Source organism: Carcharodon carcharias, chromosome 10 (genome assembly GCF_017639515.1).
Source record: "Carcharodon carcharias isolate sCarCar2 chromosome 10, sCarCar2.pri, whole genome shotgun sequence".
Taxonomy (NCBI): Eukaryota; Metazoa; Chordata; class Chondrichthyes; order Lamniformes; family Lamnidae; genus Carcharodon; species Carcharodon carcharias.
The window spans coordinates 90,446,123-90,461,882 of NC_054476.1; the positions used below are offsets into that span (position 1 = coordinate 90,446,123).

At 41.9% G+C, this 15,760-nt stretch overlaps 1 protein-coding gene across 1 annotated transcript in view; it reads right to left on the bottom strand.

The window, feature by feature from the left end:
- The window catches only part of LOC121282852 (mucin-2-like), a 136,417-nt gene that overhangs the window by 57,873 nt on the left and 62,784 nt on the right, over positions 1–15,760 (bottom strand). Inside the window, exons 20-31 of the mRNA XM_041196666.1 lie at positions 15,264–15,415; positions 14,226–14,364; positions 13,210–13,320; positions 12,928–13,107; positions 12,547–12,786; positions 12,302–12,458; positions 11,254–11,382; positions 7,484–7,628; positions 5,775–5,791; positions 5,444–5,644; positions 1,997–4,238; positions 50–1,933 (exon numbers count right to left, since the gene is read on the bottom strand). Of these exons, the coding sequence (XP_041052600.1) occupies positions 50–1,933; positions 1,997–4,238; positions 5,444–5,644; positions 5,775–5,791; positions 7,484–7,628; positions 11,254–11,382; positions 12,302–12,458; positions 12,547–12,786; positions 12,928–13,107; positions 13,210–13,320; positions 14,226–14,364; positions 15,264–15,415 (5,597 nt within the window). The remainder of the gene's footprint in view (positions 1–49; positions 1,934–1,996; positions 4,239–5,443; positions 5,645–5,774; positions 5,792–7,483; positions 7,629–11,253; positions 11,383–12,301; positions 12,459–12,546; positions 12,787–12,927; positions 13,108–13,209; positions 13,321–14,225; positions 14,365–15,263; positions 15,416–15,760) is intronic.

Below are 15,760 nucleotides of genomic sequence, written 5' to 3' on the forward strand. Positions count from 1 at the left end.
TATTTCCCCGGCGCTAGCGGATTGTGAGCTTATAATGGGGGTTGGCGATGTGGTTGAAGTTTGTTTTGTGCTTGTGGTTGGAGTTGTGGTTGTTCTATGGCTTGAAGATACTGTGTTAGTTATAGATGTGGTGGAGGATGAAGAGGGAGGCCTGCCTGTTGTTGAGGATGCTGCTGTTGAAGGTGGGCTTGTGGTTGACGTTGAGGTGGATGGAGATGGTGTCATGGTTGTGGTGATGGTTGAATGGGTCACGGTGGTTGTGGATGTGGTTGAATGTGATCCAGTCGTTTCTGCTGTTTCAGTTGTGCAAGTAGTGGTTTTTGTAGAACCAGTGGGTTGCTCTCCCGTGCTAGTGGATTGTGAGCTTGTAATGGTGGTTGGTGATGTGGCTAAAGTTGATTTTGTGCTTGCTGTTGGATTTGTGGTTGCATGGCTTGAAGATACAGTGCTAGTTATAGATGTGGTGGAAGATGAAGCTGGAGGTCTGCCTCTTGTTGTGGATGCTGTTGAAGGTGGGCTTGTGGTTGATGTTGAGGTGGATGGAGATGGTGTCATGGTTGTGGTGATGGTTGAAGGGGTCATTGTGGTTGAGGATGTGGTTGAATGAGATTCAATAGTTTCTGCTGTTTCACTTGTGCTGGTAGCAGTTCTTGTAGAACCGGTGGGTATTTCCCCGGTGCTAGTGGATTGTGAGCTTATAATGGTGGTTGGCGATGTGGTTGAAGTTGGTGTTGTGCTTGTGCTTGGAGTTGTGATTTTTGTGTGTCTTGAAGATACAGTGCTAGTTATAGATGTGGTGGAGGATGAGGATTGAGGCCTGCCTGTTGTTGTGGATGTTGTTGAAGGTGGGCTTGTGGTTGATGTTGAGGTGGATGGAGATGGTGTCATGGTTGTGGTGATGGTTGAAGGGGTCATTGTGGTTGTGGATGTGGTTGAATGTGATTCAGTCGTTTCTGCTGTTTCAGTTGTGCAAGTAGTGGTTTTTGTAGAACCAGTGGACTGCTGTCCCGTGCTAGTGGATTGTGAGCTTGTAATGGTGGTTTGTGATGTGGCTAAAGTTGGTTTTGTTCTTGATGTTGGAGTTGTGGTTGTTGTATGGCTTGAAGATACAGTGCTAGTTATAGATGTGGTGGAAGATGAAGCTGGAGGTCTGCCTGTTGTTGTGGATGCTGTTGAAGGTGGCCTTGTGGTTGATGTTGAGGAGGGTGGAGATGGTGTCATGGTTGTGGTTGTGGACGTGGTTGAATGTGATTCAGTAGTTTCTGTAGTTTTAGTTGTGCTGGTAGTAGTTGTTGTAGAACCGGTGGGTATTTCTCCGGTACTAGCGGATTGTGAGCTTATAATGGGGGTTGGCGATGTGGTTGAAGTTTGTTTTGTGCTTGTGGTTGGAGTTGTGGTTGTTCTACGGCTTGAAGATACAGTGCTAGTTATAGATGTGGTGGAGGATGAAGCTGGAGTCCTGCTTGTTGGTATCGATGCTGTTGAAGGTGGGCTTGTGGTTGAAGTTAAGGTGGATGGAGATGGTGTCACTGTTTTGGCTGTGTTTGAAGGGATCTTTGTGGTTGAATGTGATTCAGTAGTTTCTGCTGTTTCAGATGTGCTGGTAGTAGTTGTTGTAGAACCGGTGGGTATCTCCTCAGAGCTCAGGGATTGTGAGCTTGTAATGGTGGTTGGCGATGTGGTTAAAGTTGGTGTTGTGCTTGAGTTTGGAGTTGTTGTTGTTGTATGGCTTGTAGATACGGTGCTAGTTATAGATGTGGTGGAGGATGAAGCTGGAGGCCTGCCTGTTGTTGTGGATGCTGGTGAAGGTGGGCTTGTGGTTGTTGTTGAGGTGGATGGAGATGGTGTCATGGTTGTGGTGATGGTTGAAGGAGTCATTGTGGTTGAATGTGATTCAGTAGTTTCTGCTGTTTCGGTTGTGCCGGTAGTAGTTCTTGTAGAACTCGTGGGTATTTCCCCGCTGCTAGTGGATTTTGAGCTTATAATGGTGGTTGGCGATGTGGTTGAAGTTGGTGTTGTGCTTGTGCTTGGAGTTGTGATTGTTGTATGGCTTGAAGATACAGTGCTTGTTATCGATGTGGTGGAGGATGAAGATTGAGGCCCGCCTGTTGTTGTGGATGCTGTTGAAGGTGGGCTTGTGGTTGATGTTGAGGGGGATGGAGATGGTACCATGATTGTGGTGATGGTTGAAGAGATCCTTGTGGTTGTGGAGGTTGTTGAATATGATTCAGTTGTTTCTGCTGTTTCAGTTGTGCAAGTAGTTGTTATTGTAGAACCGGTGGGTTGCTCTCCCGTGCTAGCGGATTGTGAGCTTGTAATAGTGGCTGGTGATGTAGCTAAAGTTGATTTTGTGCTTGATGTTGGAGTTGTGGTTGTTGTATGGCTTGAAGATACAGTGCTAGTTATAGATGTGGTGGAGGATGAAGCTGGAGGCCTGCCTGTTGTTGTGGATGCTGTTGAAGGTGGGCTTGTGGTTGATGTTGAGGTGGATGGAGATGGTGTCATGGTTGTGGATGTTGTTGAATGCGATTCAATAGTTTCTGCTGTTTCGGTTGTGCAGGTAGTAGTTCTTGTAGAACCGGTGGGTATTTCCCCGGTGCTAGTGGATTGTGAGCTTGTAATGGTGGTTGGCGATGTGGTTGAATGTGGTGTTGGTCTTGATGTGGGAGGAGTTGGAGATGGCGTTGAGGTTGCTGTTGTAGTTGTGCCGGAAATTGGAGGGATTGTTGATGTTGTGGAATATGATGTTGTGGTAATTGTTGGAGTTGGTGTTGAGGTTGTCGGGGTTATTTTGATTGCTGGGGTTGTAGGTAAGGTCGATGTAAGGCTTGAATGTGAGGTGCTAGTTATAGATGTGGTAGAGGATGAAGCTGGAGGCCTGCCTGTTGTTGTGGATGTTGTTGAAGGGGGGCTTGCGGTTGATGTTGAGGTGGATGGAGATTGTGTCATGTTTGTGGATGTGGTTGAATATGATTCAGTAGTTTCTGCTGTTTCAGTTGTGCTGGTAGTAGTTGTTGTAGAACCGATGGGTTGCTGTCCCGTGATAGTGGATTGTGAGCTTGTTATGATGGTTGGTGATGTGGCTAAAGTTGTTGTTGTGCTTGTGGTTGGAGTTGTGGTTGTTCTATGGCTTGAAGATACAGTGCTAGTTATAGATGTGGTGGAGGATGAAGCTGGAGTCCTGCCTGTTGGTATCGATGCTGTTGAAGGTGGGCTTGTGGTTGAAGTTAAGGTGGATGGAGATGGTGTCACTGTTTTGGCGGTGGTTGAAGGGATCTTTGTGGTTGAATGTGATTCAGTAGTTTCTGCTGTTTCAGATGTGCTGGTAGTAGTTGTTGTAGAACCGGTGGGTATTTCCTCAGTGCTCAGGGATTGTGAGCTTGTAATGATGGTTGGAGACGTGGTTAAAGTTGGTGTTGTGCTTGAGGTTGGAGTTGTTGTTGCTGTATGGCTTGTAGATACGGTGCTAGTTATAGATGTGGTGGAGGATGAAGCTGGAGGCCTGCCTGTTGTTGTGGATGCTGGTGAAGGTGGGCTTGTGGTTGATGTTGAGGTGGATGGAGATGGTGTCATGGTTGTGGTTGTGGTTGAAGGGATCATTGTTGTTGTGGATGTGGTTGAGTGTGATTCAGTAGTTTCTGGTGTTTCAGTTGTGCATGTAGTAGTTGTTGTAAAACCGGTGGGTTGCTCCCTGGTGCTAGTGGATTGTGAGCTTGTAATGGTAATTGGTGATGTTGTTGAATGTGGTGTTGATATTGATGTGGGAGGAGTTGGAGATGGTGTTGACGTTGCTGCTGGAGTTGCGGTGGAAATTGGAGTGATTTTTTTTGTTGTTGATGTTGTGGGATATGATGTTGTGGTAATTGTTGGAGTCGTTGTTGTAATATGAGTGCTCGTGGTTGTTGGTTCATTTGTCATTGTGGGATGTTTACATATGAAATCACAACACAGGACTTGTATTTCATAGTCATAGCATTTTTTGTTGTAATGTTGGTCATTGTTTTTGCATATGAGCCCAAAGGAGACATTACACTGCACTGTTTGTTCAAGATCTTCAAGTTCTACATTTGGTGCATGTATGGCTCTACATTCAATATTGCTTGGAGCATCACAGAGTGCATGTCCATGAACCTTAATTTTATCGTATGTTTCATAATCTCCTCCCCCATTACTGGAGCTAGGTTCGCTTACACTTATCCACTTGGTCCATTCGCATTGTTCCACTATCACACAAGCAGCTGTGGGGAATGAAAAGATTTACTGTAACATATACAATGGTTTACACTGGAATTCATTTATGTTAAGTTCTGCAGATAGTAATGAAAATGATTAGTACAGATGCAAAACTTTCTGTAATGACTACCAGTAAACTGAGACTATGGAATATACAAAGAGTCACCTGTCCAGAAGCACCTTCTCTTTTTTCTGAGCACTGCTATTTATGGAGAGTTCTGTACAGGCCAAGTATTCATAAAACTTATTTTTAATTACTTTTAAATGAACTATAAAATGACAAGTGTGTAGAAACTTGGGATTACGTTATTTGCACTTAATGATATCAATGTAATAAAATTGCATCCTGGCGCTTTTGACTGTTTCCCCAGGACACATTACATCAAGATAGTTTGGCATTAACGTATGTGCAGTGATATTATTTAAATGCTTCATGTTACTATTGATTTTTAAGGTTACTTACTGGTCAGTGTTTTGCTGGTTGTCGAAACAGTTGAAGTTGATGTCATAATCACTGAAGAAAGAAAATACCAGTCTTAAAATGTGCATATAATATATTTCATTATAGTCATATACAATGGCATGAATTGTTTTATTAAAAATGCATATTGATGGCTTGCTGGAGTGATGCCACAAACTACTAGTATTTATGGATCCTGTCCCATTCTTTAGTTCCATTTCATAATCTCCTGACAACAACCAGCCTGACAATCTACATAATAAAAACAGAAATCGCTGGAGAAACTCAGCAGGTCTGACAGCATCTGTGGAGAGAAAAACAAAGTTAATGTTTCGAGTCTCTATGACTCTTCTTCAGAGCTCTACCCTGAGTTTAGTAACAAAACAAGTCATGAGCACCTCACACCTGTTAATGTAAGTGAGGGGAAAGGAGGCTGGATAACACTGTAAAAGGAGATGGTAGAGAATGGAGAAAAGAAACCATTGGTTATCTTTGCATTCCAGGATGATTCTGGAGTAGTGAGCAGTTTTGGAAGAGGAAAGGTCCAATTGTGCTTAATGTGATCCAGCCAGATCTGGTAATGAATGACTAAATTCTTTGTGATCTTTATATGTTCAGGCTTGCTCTGTCAATCAAACAAATCCAAGGATTTGCTCCATAACATGACATATTAGTGAATCGCCTACATTCGATTTCTATCTTCTTTGAGCAGCTCAATCAACAAAGAAGAAAAACTGACACAAAAGTTACCTGTACTAGTTGTGATCGATGATGAAGAAACAGTCAGTGGTGTTGCTGTGGGAGTAGAAATTGGTCCACAAGGCGTTATTGTTCTATTAATTGTTCCATTGTCAGCACAATGTGCTATTATGCAATCTCCTAGGCCATCTGTTATGTTGTAGATAATGTCATTTGGATAGTACACTGTGCCATTGTATATACAGACACAAGCTGTAAAGAAAAATCACAGGATAATGTGATAATTAAAATTTGTGCTTTGTCCTAAAATACATAATAATTTACTTTGTGGTAAATAAGTGAAATTAATACTTGCCACTGCTATCATTCATGCATTTAATACCCTCTGGTGTGCATAAGCTGAAAAAAAATGAATTTTATGTTTTATAAGTGCTTAACATCATGATAGTGAATAGAAGACCTTGCATTCTATAATTAGTAAATGCAGGCCTGGACTTCCTTCCTTGAGGCAGGTGGCAGGAGTGTGGTAGTCTTGGCTCAGCCCACCAGCTTCAGGGGCAAGTGCCCACAAAGGTGGGATCTTCATTGCTGAGGGACGGTTGTGGGCTGGATTCAGGCCAGCCAACCGAGGAAGAAGTTTGGAGGCAGCCAGCAGTGCTTCTGGGTGTAGAGGTGGGCTACTTAAAAAGCCTGCCTTGGCGCTATCAGATTTTGTCCCAGTTAAAATAAAAACACAAAGGCCCCCCAGCCCTCAGCTGAGATCCCAGGCAACCATTAGAGTACTAAAACGCCTGCGCCACAGAGGAATCATTACTTGATTTTCAGCTCAGACTCTCTGATCTCTGCGGTCAATTTCACAATGGCTGTCACACAAGTTAATTGGTTTCAAGGATTTGTGGTTGTTGTTGTTGATAATTTAGGGGGCCTGGATGATTGACACTTTTGTTAGCCTGTAGTGAAATGACATTTATTTTAGCATAGGGGAAAGATGAATGAACTACTTTTCCAAACGTTGTTTTTTTTTTTTTTACACAAACCACTATAAACAATAGGACTCACTGGTTCGAGACATTTTATGGTGGATCAATGGGCACAGAAGGTCCATAGTTTGGCATAAGGGGTATGAGGGACCTTGGGGGTGGGTGGGAGGGAAGAGCCTGGCATAGGGGGCATGGGAGGGACCTTTTGAACCTTTCTTTAAAAAAGGTCCCTTCATGCAGACTAAGGTTCACAATTCCTCTGAGGGGCCATGAACCACAACCTTTAAAAACCTGACCCGACTCCATGAAAATTGCGGAGGAGTAGGGCATGACTATCTCCACAATGGAGCTGGCCAGGTCAGGAATGCCGGGTGTGGGCTTTGAAAAGGAACCAGCCCATGCCAGTTAAAGGCACTCCCAAAAAATCCCAGGAACAAGGTCAGGAATCCTGGAATCGGACTCTCCCACCATTTTTAAATGGCTCCTGAGTCATCGTGACTCAGTACAAATCCAGCCCACAGTCACCATTGTTGTGAATGGAAATGTTGGAGCCAGTTTGCACACAAGATTCTGCAAGCAGCAAATGAACGTAATACCCAATTATTTTTTCTTAAATGCCAGCACAATGTTGGCAAAAGCATCCGGAAAACTCACTGCTCAAAAATTGCCACAGGATATTTTACATTGAACTTTAACACTGCACTGTTTGCCCTAGATTAATGGTTGGAGTGGTGTTGTAATAAGCCTTTAAGGGATTGCAGCATAACATCACTAGAAAGGAAGTGTATAATGTGATCCAGTTTTAGTTTCACTTTTGCTTTTGAACAGAGCACAAACAGACACAGTTCTGCTGCTAATGTGTCTTCAAGCTTTATACCTTTGTAAATATGCTCCTATGTGCCAAGTCCCAATAAATGAACACATGTTATCAATCCCTTATGAGTGGTTGGTGCCATTAAGTAAATATATCATAACACGACAAATCAATATAGTCACAAAACCTCTGACTTAGACTGAGCCAAGATGAACCTTTGCAATGAAATATCCTTGTCACATTGTACAATAAAATTCCTTAGCTTATTGAAAGTGCTAATAGAAGATCAATATCTACCATTTTTCACAGTTGTTGGTGCTATTGACAGTTCCATTAATTTCATAATGAATTCCATTTTCATCATAACAGCCACACTCGGCAACACAGTGCTTGGTATGTTCATCATAGATGGGTGTATTCTCTGGACATTTGGGGTAACACCCTAAGGAAAAAATCCAACACAAAAACAAGAAAGCAAGCTTTTTTTCAGGCTATTGAACAAAAAACTAAATTGATATTCTTAAACTACATGAAATAAAACTATTTCAGATTAACTAAATGCAAGCTGTTGTTTAAGCTTGTTTTATATTGGTTTTAGAATAAATCTCGTTGCATCCCAGTGCACCTGAAGCGATTTGTGTTATTCATGGCAGTTTCATTGGCTGGCAAGTCCAAGGCTGCACACATTACCTGCTAGCAACAAATGCAGTCGTTGGATATGTGTGCAACATGCCACCCTGAGCAAAGTCATTGAGGTTAATTTTAAGCCACCCCCGACAGTGGGTTCCTGTTTGGAACTTAACCTTTTCGCATCATCTCTGATATTAACATACAGGGTTCTGCCAGAAGCTGAGGCACCCACAGTTTTTTTTATTCATTCGTGGGATGAGGGCTTCACTGGCTGGACCAGCATTTATTGCCCATCCTTAGTTGCCCTTGAGAAGGTGGTGGTGAGCTGCCTTCTTGAACCGCTGCAGTCCATGTGGTGTAGGTACACCCGCAGTGCTGTTAGGGAGGGAATTCCAAGATTTTGACCCAGCGGCAGTGAAGGAACGGCGATATATTTCCAAGTCAGGATGGTGAATGGCTTGGAGGGGAACTTCCAGGTGGTGGTGTTCCCATCTATCTGCTGCTCTTGTCCTTCTAGGCGGTAGTGGTCATGGATTTGGAAGGTGCTGTCTAGTGAGCTTTGCTGAATTCCTGCAGTGCACCTTGTAGATGGTACACACTGCTGCAACAGTGCGTCGGTGGTGGAGGGAGTGAATGTTTGTGGCTGTTGGGCCAAGCAAGTGGGCTGCTTTGTCCTGGATGGTGTCCAGCTTCCTGAATGTTGTTGAACTTGCACTCATCCAGGCAAGGTGGGGAGTATTCCATTACACTCCTGACTTGTGCCTTGTAGATGGTGGACAGGCTTTGGAGCGTCAGGAAGTGAGTTACTCGTCGCAGGATTCCTAGCCTCTGACCTGCTCTTGTAGCCACAATATTTATATGGCTAGTCCAATTCAGTTTCTGGTCAATGGTAACCCCAGGATGTTGATAGTGGGGGATTCAGTGATGGTAATGCCATGGGAGTCTCATGAATTTATGCAGAACCCCAATAGCATTTTAACCAGGGCCTGAGCGGGAAAAACTACCACAGCTTTCCAACCATGCAGAAACAGGTCAGCCGAATGCTTTCCAGTTAAGTCAAAAATATTATATTGTGAGGCCAGAAGAGTATATTCCAAAATGCCCTACAAAGAATGCCAAGCTTCATCATCCCACACACCTCCAACAACAGCAGCAACTTGCATTCCTTTTGTGTGTGAGACCTTTCCAAAATGCCTTTCTGCCATTTACTTCCTGTTTTCCAGTGGCTCTGTACCTTTCCATTCTCATTCCAGATGGGAAGTAATGCAATAGCACTTTATTTAAGCTGAGAAGTTAAAAGATGTTGGGCCTGAAATTCAGGACAACAAATGCATTTCTCATTTAACCTGTGCCCGTTATTGGAAACGCGGTCCAGGATAAATCCAACCTCATTGAGCTGCATCCAAAAAGTGGCAAATAATTAGAACCCAGTTAAGACTAGGGGCTAACTTTGAGTTTCAGCTACTGGCAGAAAATCTAGCCTGTTGCCTATGCATATCAATAGTCTGCAAACTCACAATTTCATGATGTGCATGACTAGCAGGCAGATCTTCTGGGTGGTAGAAGAAAATGTGAAAATTAGCCTGAAGGCCTCATTTAAGACAGGCAATAACAGCACCTAGTTTGACAGCGACTTTGTGGTTGCTCATGGTTGTCCCCACTTCCACCAGCATTACTTGATGAGAAATATGGCAGGAACACAGTTTACAGATGTAAAGGGGTAGCAGGTCAGAGGAAATTTCTGGCCTATATCTGCACATTATCACTGTCATATGGGCCAGAATTTTTCCCTCATCGGACGGGCTCAGCGGGGGCAGGGCGGGAGCGGTCAGCTCCACACTGTGATTTCACATTGTCAGGTCAATTGAGGCCCACCCTGCTTGGATAGTGAGCAGCAGCGCTGAACCCTGTCTGCCTGTGCAGTCGGGGGGACGAGGGGGAGCCGGGCCTGGCACACAATTTGCTCATGAGCGCAGGAGAGCGCCTCAAACTCTCTGAGGCACGGAGCTGCCTCAGGGAGATTGAAGCACCATGTAAAAAAAAAAATGGAGAACAAAAATGTAACTAAAACATGTCCCCTCATGTGACATGGTCACATGAGCTGGGATATGTTCTTAATTCAAAAATAAAGTTTTTATTTGATGTTTATTAGCTTTAGGAAACTTCTTCCCACTCGTGGATGAAGTTTCCTAAAAAATGTAAAGGCGATTGGCCTTTTCACCTTCCCGCCAACTGTTAGGTTGGATAGGCAGCGTAAATTTGAATTTAATTACCTTTTTAATGGCCTTAACAGGGTCTTAATTACCGAATGAAATATCACGAGATTGCGCGATGGCGTAGGGATGAACACCCAAAGACATCGCATGTCATTTCACGCTTGGGTGTGTTGGGCGCATGCCCACATGCTGAGTGTAATATTCTGTCCACGGACTAATATTAGTGCAGGAAAAAAACACACCAGTTTCTGCAAATTACTTTTCCCACTTAGTGATGGAGGTCTGCAGCAATCTGCAGCTGCCTGGCTCTTGGCAGTTTATGGGCTGAATCTTCTGGTCGCCGTGAGGGGGCGGGCCCAACACTGATGCGTAAAATGATGCGCGATGACGTCGGGCGTGCGTCCTGTTGTCATCGTGTGTCATCTCAATATTTCGTTCGGTGGCCACACATTGCAGATGGCTGTGCGTCTGCCGCAACGTCAATAGCCTATTAAGGCCTTTAAGAAACTAATTGAACTGGTTAAGAACGCTGCCCATCCAAATTTAAGGTTGGTGAGCAGGCGAAAGGTCCAAGAGGCCTTTGCGTTTTTCAGGAAACCTCATCCACAGGCTTCAGGTTTCCTGAAGCTTTTATAAAATAAATAAATATATTTTCCCACCTTTAAAACATATCCCAGCTCATGTGACACTGTTGTGCGAGGGGACATGTTTAAATAAATTTTTACTTCATTTATTTAAATGCTTTATAATCTATTCAATCTCCCCGAGGCAGCTCCGTGCCTCGGAGATTTCCATGCTCTTTTGTGCGCATGTGCGCCAAAGAGCGCAGGCCCCGATTTTCCCTCCTCCCCCTGCCCGCACATGTAGCACTGAGCACTACCGGCCACGCGTTACGCTGGGTGGGTCTTAACTGGCCCACCCGCGTGAAATCGCAGAGTGCAGCCGATTGTGGGTGGCGATCGGCTCCATGCCCGCCCCTGCTCGCTCTCACCCAGCCTGCCCACCATAGGAAAAATTCTCCCCTATGTCTTTACTTTCACTTGCAAACTGGGGTTAGACTGGAAACTATTAATGTTGAAAGACTTTGGGATATTTTCCTGCATTAAGGATACTACATAAATGAAAGTTGTTATTGTTGTTGTTGTGGATGGGATATACAAAACAGCAATAATATATTCCTATACTGTATGAAGGCTTCACTATAGTTAGAGGAACGCTTACCTTCTAGCTGGAGCGTGGCATTGCAGAGGCCAAGTGGGTTTAGGCAAGTTTTGAAACAGGGGAATCCACAAGGGTAATAGTGCCATTCGCATATTTCAGGAGAAGGGTTGTAGAAACTGCAGTACATGGCTGAAACGGCAGAAAATAAACATTCATTACTTTCTACTTCATTTGTAAAATTTACCAGGTACTTCATAATTTTGCCAAGCCACCTGACTATTCTATCCATCATTGATATCTTTTGCCCTTCCTTCAGGTTTTCCTTCCCCTACTATCCAAGATGCTCCTTTTATTACACTTTGTGTCTTTCCTTCAGTGTTTGTTTTTTTCTCATTTTCATTCCTCACCATCTTTTCTTCTATTCCTTATATTCATTAAATATCCTTCAATATTATTCCAATGTTGGTAGTTACTGGCCATCCCTCATTATCTCTTTTCTATCTTTACATTCTCTGGTCATCTCTTTATGTGGATAGTATTTGCTGGTGATTCATCAGTATTTCTTTTCTTTCCTTCATGTGTTGTTTATGATAATAAATATGCACATATAGTTAGTAGCAGAGATCCAGCTCATTAAGTAATTCAATCCTGCAATTTGAGAATTGATTAAAGTAATACAGAAGTAATTAATTCTCTGCGACAAACACAAAATATTTGTTTATTTGAGATTGTTCTGAAATTTGTTTTGAAGAAATATATGATTTAGAGAATTTGATGATTCATCCACAACTAATGAAAATATTTGGATTCTTTTCATTTTCCTTTTTGTTTAGGGTCAATGTTATACTCTTCATACAATGTCACTTTTAGGAAATGGAGATTTGTGGGCACCAAACAGGGCCAAATACTTCCAGATCAGACAATAAATATCACGGATTCAATGCTGACATTTAAACTAGGGCCATTGAGACAAAGGTTGTAAGCTTTCAGAGCGCCAGCCTCTGTTATAATCAAACAAGAACTATAAGAAGAATACATACACACCCTTGGTATCAATTAAATTTTTAGGATTTGAACATTTTGTATGTTAATGCTGCAATATACTTACGACAGATTTCAGGGGTCCTCCAGTCAATGCATATCCCAGTTTCATTGCAGGCAAAAGCATAGGCAGCTACTGCCATGCAAAAACACTCACAATCTCCACCACTGTCACAAGAGCAGGAATCATGGACACAAGCATCATAAAATGGATTTGGGTCAACCTGGTGATGGAACAGAGTATTAACTTTAGCAGTATTTAAAAAGAAATATGGCAAATTAAGATATTAAAAAATGAGAAAGTTGTCCTGCCATTTTGTGACAATTTGCAAAGACATTGCTTGTAATTATGGAGCACTGCTTCTGTGCCCAGCTTCTGCGGTATGGTTTCTTTGTACAAGGATCTTCATCAGGCAGAGCATCCGGGCAATTAGCAGTTAGCTTCCAGGAATTTCCAAACTCAATTACATCCGTAACAACAGAACGGCTTCTTGTCATGAAGTCATTGTTGGTGTTTCCATCAAAATTACCACACAGCCCACAAATATTACCCTGGAATCATAGAGTAATAATTACTAAGTTGTTGAAATAAGTTTACTTTGCTCTGTTTTTAAAACACAGGTATTTCTACTACTATTTTAGAATTATTTGGGGTAGATAATGACTGCAGGTTGTGGATACAATTATCCATACCTGGTAAGAAGGGCTCAACTTGATAAAAACACTAGTCTTTTTGTCCCATATCAGAATCAACCCATTGTTAGCTTCCAAAGTCAGATAAAGGCCCAGAGAGCGGATAGTGAAAGGGATCTTTTTGTTCTCATTTCGCTGTATTACTTCATGTTTTCCTTCAGCCAGCTTCAGTTCATAATTCTGGAGCAAGATATAACAGGGATTCAGTACAACTAATGCAAACAGAATGAATCTGAAATGAATTAAATGTCAGTGAGAAATCGTAATAGTCGAAGACACTACCTCAAAGAAGAGTTTGATTGATTTAGAACATGTTGTTCCCGTTGTTCCACAGGGAACATTTTCTGTAATTAAACTGAAGGTGCCGTTGGTAATATTATTCCCACAGTAATCCTACAAATAAATAAATAAATAAATGTGATTGCCTTGATAGATAATAAATAATATTCATGTTATTGCACTATTAAAGCAGCTTAAGAACATAAGAACATCAGAAATAGGAACAGGAGTGGGCCATTCGACCCCTCGAGCCCGTTGTGCCATTCAATGAGATAATGGCGAATCTTCTTGTGCTTCGATTTCCACATTCCCATCCACCCCCGATAACCTTTGATTCTCTTGCTTAACAAGAATCTACCTATCTCTGCCTTAAAAATATTCAGTGACTCTGCCTCCAGCACCTTCTGAGACAGAGAATTCCAAAGTCACACAACTCTGAGGGAAATAATTCTCCTAATCTCTGTTCTAAAATGGCAGCCCCTAATTTTAAAACAGTGCCCCCTAGTTCTGGACTCACCCACAAGAGGAAACATCCTTTTGATTTCTGGCTTGTCAATACCATTCAGGATCTTGTATACTTCAATCAAGTCACCCCTCACTCTTCTAAACTCCAGTAAAAACAGGCCCAATGTGTCTAACCTTTCCTCACAAGACAACCCACTCGTTCCAGGTGTCAATCCAGTAAACCTCCTCTGAACCACCGCCAATGCATTTACATTGTTGCCTTAAAAGCAATATAGATCCTGGTGGGAGAAACACTAATGCCATAAACTGGCAGACAAATACACCCTATCATGCCGCCCAGTGCCAAGGCTTTTCAGATCTCAGCCAGCTTGCTGGGGAAAGATTTGAGCTTACTCACAGTGGGAAGAAGAAAGAAAATTAGCTAGAGAGTTACCTCAGGATTGCTGAGGTATCTGATCCATTGCAGACATCTGGAGATAAAATTACTAGCCCTCAGCTTCCTAGGCTCTTGTTAAGGATCTGTCCCATCCTAAAAAAGAAAGAAGAAGCCTTACCTGGGCAGCAATGTATTCACAGTTCCCATCAAAGTTGTAGCGTTTGCCATCAAATGTGATGTAGTGGCCACTCCCATATATTGTACATGATCCAAAGCAGGGAATATTTGTGCAGTCCCAGCTACCTTTCTGGCAAGTGCTAAATAAATTAAAATGATTTGAAAGCAAAATATAGGAAACATCAAAGTTACTTATAAGAAAATATCAAAACGACACATTAAGTTATGACATAAAAAACTTGTATAATCTTAACTTCAAATTACTTTATATCTCATAACTTTGAGCGGTTTGTTAAAATTTGCTGTCTTCTTTCCCCATGTAGTCTTGGGGCCAGAATTTGCCAGAGCAACATCTCATGGTGTGCCCAGTTATTTAAGCTTTTTTCTAGCTCAACTTGAGCTCAAAATTGTTTTGCCCTGTGCGTTGCTGGAAGTGCGAGTTGATAATGGTCTGACAAGAGAGGTTGGTTGGCAGTCAGTAACAATGATCATGTTGTTAAAAAGGGTGCTTATGCTTATAATTCCCAGATTTCACTTTTTATGGTGAATTTAATAGGCAATTAATGTGTAAATGCGGCAACTTAATGAAATTCATTGGGAGGTTAAGGGCAAGATGCCTTTAGTGCATAGCAAGCAGCTAAGCAAAATGCCCAAAAATTTGTGATTCACAATTCACTGGGTATCTAATCGTCATCACATATTGCTGGCTGTTTGCACATTAATAATGATGAGCAACATTCAATTGCCATTATTCTTTCATCACATTCAGGCTCCCTTGACTTTTCAGACGTGAACTGCAGATAATATATAAAGTATTATAATACAATAGCAGTGAAATAAACATGGGTAAACAGAGTAATATAGAGGAAATATAAGGATTTGAACAGATAACAAAATGTGATACATTTTAAAACTGTCAACTGCAAAATATTATGGTATAATTTTGATAGCTCAGATTTCTAAAAGGCTTAACTACTTGTGGTTTAATGTAATGATATGTTTTAACATTTATAGGCTTATATTGAAGTTATAAAATTACCAAGTGTTACAATCGACAGTGATTCTGCTTCCAGGTGAGTAATGAAAATCATTGTGCACACAGGGGCACTTATCCTCAGTAACACAACTTCCATTTCTATTGTCCAGCATCCCCTCAGGACAAACACAGCCTGACATACAATTTTCACTGTACTGTGGAAACCAAGAAACAGATAGGTTAAGAACAGAGAAAATAAAATTCTTGCCTCATATTCTCACAGCTCACTCTATTAATTCCTGAAGAGTTATTTTTAACTTTTGACAGTGGGTAAAGTAAGTGATATCAGATAAGTTGTCCACTGTTCACTCTTCCCAACATTCCTCTCCATGTTAAATCAGGTAGTATAATAAACAGCTGATCTAACATTGCTCATATTATGCCACGTGGAAAGTTAATATTACTTTTCTCTTTTAAAAACAATATGTAAGTGCATTCTTACCCTTGTAGCTTCCTTTTTGCTATTTACATAGAAATATATCTTGGAGCCCATGAAGCAT